The 6,687-nt window shown below is 43.0% G+C and overlaps 1 protein-coding gene across 1 annotated transcript; it reads left to right on the top strand.

The window, feature by feature from the left end:
- The first annotated feature begins 507 nt into the window (after positions 1-507).
- Positions 508-6,422, top strand: LOC137546531 (uncharacterized). The gene is made up of 4 exons (XM_068269101.1): positions 508-628; positions 1,650-2,039; positions 3,692-4,127; positions 6,081-6,422. The coding sequence occupies exons 1-4, from the start codon at positions 580-582 to the stop codon at positions 6,418-6,420; spliced, it is 1,215 nt and encodes a 404-aa protein (XP_068125202.1). The 5' UTR covers positions 508-579; the 3' UTR covers positions 6,421-6,422.
- The last annotated feature ends 265 nt before the right edge of the window (positions 6,423-6,687 follow it).

The following is a 6,687-nucleotide window of genomic DNA, read 5'->3' as shown; positions in this document are numbered from 1 at the left end:
AAGCAGACATACTGCGCGCATGCGCTAAAGTTATAATGGATAAAAATGGATAAACAGTGTATTTTTTCAATTTTCCCATATTCTCCATTTAAAATGCTTAGAAAATCAGGTAATTACAAAAAAAAAGTCACCTACAAAAAGCCTAATTTGTCCTGAAAAAAACAATATCTAGATCATTTAGGTGTGATACGTAGTGATAAATGATTGCCAAAGTAATCAAAGTAGCGTATTAACTGACAAAACATTATTTGGTAAAGACAATCAGAAATTGTATTCCATAAAAAAACTAAAATCTAGAATCTGTAAAAGTCTATCATAAGCCAATTTGTATATTTAGGATTAATATGCAAAGGAAGTGATGCTAGAAGGGTGTTTCCCCATATCAACCAATCAGCTTTTAGCCTTAGGCCATATTATGATGTCATAGTGAGCAGTTATGTTTATAATCCAGTGGACCCCTGCAGCTTGTCAGTCTTTGCTTGTCTTTAGCACAGACTACACCTGCTCTCGGTTGCTCGATAGCTGCTCGATTGTATCTCTTTTTTTCTTTGTTGCCTAACATCGCGACAAAGAATCAGGATGTTCCTGATTGTAGGATACTTCCTACTTTTTCTGCATCTCTCACCAGGTATGTATATTCCATCAGGATAAAGGCTGTGCGCTGTGTGGTTACTAGGGCTGCCAGTAGATCCTGCAGACATTGGGGTGATAGCACACATACTTGTCCAATGACCAAATTCAGAATAATATTAAATCGTTATTTTTGTGTTTCATGCGATAATTTGTTGCAAAAATATTCGTAATTATGAAAATGATTGTAATTACAAAAAAATGTGTAAATAGCCGTAATATTTCACATCATTTTTGGCAATTCCAGTTTTTCAGCAATGATGGTAATTGCAGTTACAAAAATTGCGTAGTGATAATTAGCACATTTTGATCATCACTAGTAATGAGACTAAATGTTAAAATTTAACCAATAAGCCTGATTGGCTGTGTTTATATTACTTCATTTTTCTAAATGATTCAAAATATACTAATAGTTATTTTATTTTTTTCTTTAATAAACATAAATTGATGAGCACCACAAAATATTGTAAAAAATACAATCATTTTTAATAAGTCCCATAAAAACAGCACAAATAATAACAATTCAGAAGTACCTAGTGCCTGGATCCCACCACTACCTGCATAATATGCTGTGGCCTCAGCAAACTCAAACTAGAGCTCGGGACACAGTGCTCCTTACATAAGGTTCAGAGTCTGAAGAATGGCCCTTCATAGACAGTGCGTTCCTTATCTGTGAATAGTCAGTCTTCAGACTGTGAGCTTTATGGTTGGGAGCACTGTTGCCCGATTCATTGCTAGAGCTCTAGTTTGAGTTTGCTGTGGCTACACCATATTATGCAGGTAGTTGGTGGGGTCCAGACACTAGGTACTTTTTAAATGTTAATCCTTATGCTGTTAATATAAAAAATATTATATTTTTACACTATTTTTGGTGCCTACCCATGTGTGTGCATGGTGATATGTTTTCTCAAGGCCTCAGGTCTATCCTTTTGGGGGGTGGTTGGTTCGGTTATAGATTGATTGCTATCCTGTCTCTTGTTTTCAACTTTCTTTAACAATTTTTTCTTTTCTTTCTTCAGCTGCGGAAATCACTTCGGTGAGACTACTGGCTGGTGAGCTGTATGCCGGCGCGGGATCGCGGCTGCTCATCCCGTGCATCTTCTCTATGGATGATCTTACCCACACTAACAAGATCAGCCTGGAATGGAGAAGGACTCCAGGAGATGGCAGAGCTTACACTACCTTTGCTCTTCTGGAGGACAACAGTGTGGATTTGGTGGAGAAACACTCTAGCCAGAGGACGGAGTTCTTTATCTCCCAGTTCCGCCAGGGGAACTGCTCTCTGGTTATTGATCCGCTCCACAGCAATGATGATGGCATCTATGAGCCTCACATTGCCATTGATGGTGTCCAGTATCAGCCGACTCCAAGTACTGCTGTCTATGTCTGGGACAACAGTGAGGAATCAGGTAAGGGTTTACTCTGAACGTATTACTGTTTGTACTGTATATAGATAGATAGATAGATAGATAGATAGATAGATAGATAGATAGATAGATAGCTTGCTATTGTTGTACTATGAACTCAAAGGGGGAGATAATTACAGGCAGTGAATCTCCAGTTTGAAAAGTCACAGTTCCCTTTAGTAGCCAATCAGATCTTGTTTTCAGGGTATGACTTTCCATGCAACTTGTGAATATCATAAAAAAATCACATTCACAAAGTTTACTAAATTTGTACCTATCTCAGAAATGGTCAGCAGATTTCCCCTTTCCCTCAGGCCCCTTTTACACTTGCATTGCAAGTGTGTGTAGCGTTGCCCTGTTTTACAGCAGGATAATTTAGTGGCAATGCGAGGCAATGGGGCCTAGCACACTAAACGCGTCGCGTTGCACCAGAAGTTTCCAATTCGCCACCAAGCCGTCACAAAGTCAACAGCACGTTACTGCCGGACCTCTGCGGTGGAAGTGATGTAATGTAAGTGAATGGGTGATACATACCTTGTAAAAAGGTTTGCGCCAGCATTTTGGCGTGCATGAGCGGAATGACAGGAATACAACAGGGATCCCTGGGAATCCCAGTTACCTACTTCCTGTCCAGCAGGGAGTATGTCATTGGGTGAGGTGCGGCGAGGTTCGTGCTATGATTATGACCCTGTCAGTGCACGCTGCCGTGGAGCTATATGTTAGTCATTTTTTGAGTTGCGGTGGGATACGGCAGGAGCATCGCATCCCCACCACAGCGCAACAAATAGTTGTAAAACCTGCCTCAAATAAGCAAGATCCTCATCAGATCATTGTTTTATAGCCGTATTACACAGACATACTTGTGTTTGCTCTGATGTTTCTCAAATCTCTGCTCTGAAGCACTGCATGTTGCACTGTGACTGCTGCTTAGCATGGCTCTCTGCTGGCACAAAGATGGGTGGGATTGCTCATGTCATGTGTACAGAAACCCAGTATCCCTGTGGAAGAAAATATGTTCCTACAGTAATCCAGAGAGGCAAGGTTCACACTTGACTAATTGTCATGCCTTTTCCCGCATGCAAACTTGCATTCGAATTTACAACAAATGTAAGTCAATGGGCTTGTTCATATCTGAATGAGATTTTCATATGTGGAAAAAGACATTTACATTTCTGCACAATATTGCTCACTTTGTGCATTCTCATTAAAATCAATGAGCTACTGTGAAAAAAATACAGATGGAAAAATGCCTGTAAGAAACCGCATGTGTTTTCTGCACTGTCAAGTGTGAATCTAGCCTTAGAATATGGAAGGATGAAATACATTTTACTTTCTGCTTAGTGCAGACTTCTGGATCAATGATACAAACAGAAAGAGCCTTATTCTATTGCTATGGTTTCCAGTCAGTTTCCTGAAAAAGAAGCAACAGGCTGAAGTTGTAAGATCATTATGTAGTAGGTTACAATAACAACTTGGCATTGCAAACGTCTTCTAAAAAATGCTAGTTGCATGGCTGTCATGCTCATTGCCAGGTTTTACTACCTAATGAGCCATTGGTAAGGTTAGTGGGGTACTTTTTTAATTAAGTTTGAAGATCACACAATAACTTGCACAATAATAACAATTCTTTGTTGTTTATCTTCTGTTTTTGGTAGGACTCTCTCCTGTGGACACCAATAATGCAGACTCAGTGGTAAACCTTATGGATGAGGACAACATACAGACCTCTACTGCCCAGCCTGGATCTACTCAGCAGGCCACTGATAATGCAACCTCCGTGAAAGACCTTGTGGATGATAACATACAGACCTCTACTGCCCAGCCTGACTCTACTTCTGTGGCTACTACCACTGTGAAGAAAGTAGAGGATCAGTCTACAACAACAAAAGCAGATGTCACCAGTGGTAAAGTTACCACTGCCCAAACAACACCTGAGAAGAAGATGCCAAATGTGTTACAGATGATAACATCAGCTGTAAGCACGGCGGTGAGCACGGCTGTAAACATTCGCCAGAAAGTAACAGACTATGGTGCCGTTATCGCCTTTCTCCTCTTCTTCATGTTGTTCTTCGGCTGGTGGTGTGTTTGGAAGTAAGTATGTGTAAAATTCTCATTAGGGCCGGTTCACATGGGCTTTTGCTGGCGGTGCTATTAGCTAATGCTAAACGCTTCTCTGCAAACAAGCAGAGAAGCGTTTTGTATCGGTTTCTGTCGTTTGTTAAAGCATAACATTTTGACCCCCACAGGTGGACACGGAATCGCTGTACTTACTCAGCCTATCCTGGATGCTACATGTAGTGTGCAGGACAAAAATGACATGATGGCATTTAAAAACCGGTGTCCAGCGCTTGAGGGGCAAATGCCACGACTATCATGACCGCCGCATTTAACTCCCGTGTGAACCAGGCCATAATGTCTTTTTAATGCAAAGTATTAGTGTATATGCATCAGTAAATAACATGTAAATAAAAAATGATATGTTTAAAAAAATAATAATAATAAATCCATAGATATTCATTACCTATCCCTAGTCACTGTTAAAGGAAAGGTTCAGGGAGGGTGGGCAAAAAATAAAAATCAAATTCCACTTACCTGGGGCTTCCTCCAGCCCGTGGCAGGCAGGAGGTGCCCTCGCCGCCGCTCCGCAGGCTCCCGGTGGTCTCCGGTGGCGCGCCCGACCTGGCCAGGCCGGCTGCCAGGTCGGGCTCTTCTGCGCTCCAAGGCCCGGAACTTCTGCGTCCCACGCCGGCGCTCTGACGTCATCGGACGTCCTCCGTGCTCTACTGCGCATGCGCAGTAGTTCTGCGCATGCGCAGTAGAGCCCGGAGGACGTCCGATGACGTCAGAGCGCCGGCGTGGGACGCAGAAGTTCTGAGCCTTGGAGCGCAGAAGAGCCCGACCTGGCAGCCGGCCTGGCCAGGTCGGGTGCGCCACCGGAGACCACCGGGAGCCTGCGGAGCGGCGGCGAGGGCACCTCCTGCCTGCCACGGGCTGGAGGAAGCCCCAGGTAAGTGGAATTTGATTTTTATTTTTTACCCACCCTCCCTGAACCTTCCCTTTAATGCAAGATCCATTGCAGCCCCCAGTCCCGTATCATTGAAGATCCCCAATAAAATGTCACTTATCATCATGTTCAACGATACAAATGATTGTAGGCATAGTAATAAAGCCCCTCCCCCCGGCTGCACCCCTACTGGTAGCAGAAGATGCTACAACTCCCACATGTCAATATTTGAAGGAATCTAAGCAGCCACTAGGGCAAATCTGTGTGTATGGTTCTTATGCACTTGAGGACTGCTGTGTTAAACCCCCCTAAGGACCAGGCCATTTTTCATAAATTGGGCCACTGCAGCTTTAAGGGCCCGCTGTAGGGCCACACAACTCAGCACACAAGTGATTTCTCCCCCCCCCCTTTTCTTCCCACCAACAGAACTCTCTGTTGGTGGCGTCTGTTGTTTGTTAATTTTTTTTACAAATATTTTGATTATAGTTTTTTAAATAAAATTGCCTATTTTTTTTTATTTTTATTATTTTCCCTCCCTCCCCCAGTCAGTCTATCACTGCGATCGGCTGTGATAGGCTTCAGCCTATCACCCCAATCGCTTCTGTCTCCCCCAAGGGGACAGCCGTGTCACACGGCTGTCCCTAGTACAGCGCTGCCTTAGATCGCAGCGCTGTACAGGTATATTAGACAGTGGTCTCACCGTCTAACAGACTCCGAGCGGCGATCGCTGCTGGGAGACTGAAGAGCTCCGCCTTCCAAGTGGAGATGCGCTTGTATCGGCGTGGGCACTCTCCTGCTAACCCCATAGAAGGCCATTCACGTCAATTGGTGTGGAGTGGTCGGCAAGAAGTTATACATGAGATGGCTTCTACTCCTGGATAATAATCAAGAATATTTCCTATGTACAGTGACCATATTTAGAATAACCTAAACAATGCAATAAAGTCCTGTACAATGTTGCTGCTGATAGTTTAGAATGTTTTAAGTTGATCAATGAATGTTATATACTAAAATAGAAAACCTTTCTACTTTGTTTGCAGGTATGTAGGCTACCGTGAGAGACTTGCAACTGAAGACCGAGAATATGCAAAACGAACTCGTAGATATCACAAACGGCAAAGCCTCATAGAAAGAGTATTTGATTTCTTCGAAAACCTGTATGAGGCGCTTACTTCCAGAAGGAACAGCCTCATAGAAAGAGCAGAAGAACTCTTCGAAAGCATGATATATGAGCTTACTACTTGTAGCTGGGCACGCAGGAGGGCACACAGATGTGCATTCAGATGTAAACGCAGATGTACACGCTGCTTGGAGAATATCAGAATACACGCAATGGAAGCGGGACTCCTACCCAAAACGGAGGAGGACATTGATGAATAAACATCCACAAGGCTTACATTTGTAAATACATTTGTAAATAAATATTTCAAAACTATCACTGAAGTTGTTTTATGAATTGCTGTGTATGTAGTGAATATCGTGTTAAATGCTTGTACAGAACTAAAGCGGCCATACAATCACTGATTTCTGCCATCGACAAACGGCTGATTCGATCGCTCTGCTTGAATCAGTGAGAAATCGGTGCAGGATTTGGCCTGATCAATCAACCAATTGGAAATTTCAGTTGATCGGCGGTGGATCAGGAGT

Source organism: Hyperolius riggenbachi, chromosome 1 (assembly GCF_040937935.1).
Source record: "Hyperolius riggenbachi isolate aHypRig1 chromosome 1, aHypRig1.pri, whole genome shotgun sequence".
NCBI classification, from domain to species: domain Eukaryota; kingdom Metazoa; phylum Chordata; class Amphibia; order Anura; family Hyperoliidae; genus Hyperolius; species Hyperolius riggenbachi.
Note: the sequence above shows the minus strand (reverse complement) of the source record. Positions and strands in the feature narration are given on the sequence as shown.

Excerpts from the sequence above, each read along its gene's own strand:
- LOC137546531 (XM_068269101.1), top strand. The coding sequence starts at position 580 with ATGTTCCTGATTGTAGGATACTTCCTACTTTTTCTGCATCTCTCACCA. Across the intron at positions 629-1,649 it reads TTTTCTGCATCTCTCACCAG|CTGCGGAAATCACTTCGGTG; the intron begins GTATGTATATTC and ends TTCTTTCTTCAG. Across the intron at positions 4,128-6,080 it reads GGCTGGTGGTGTGTTTGGAA|GTATGTAGGCTACCGTGAGA; the intron begins GTAAGTATGTGT and ends CTTTGTTTGCAG.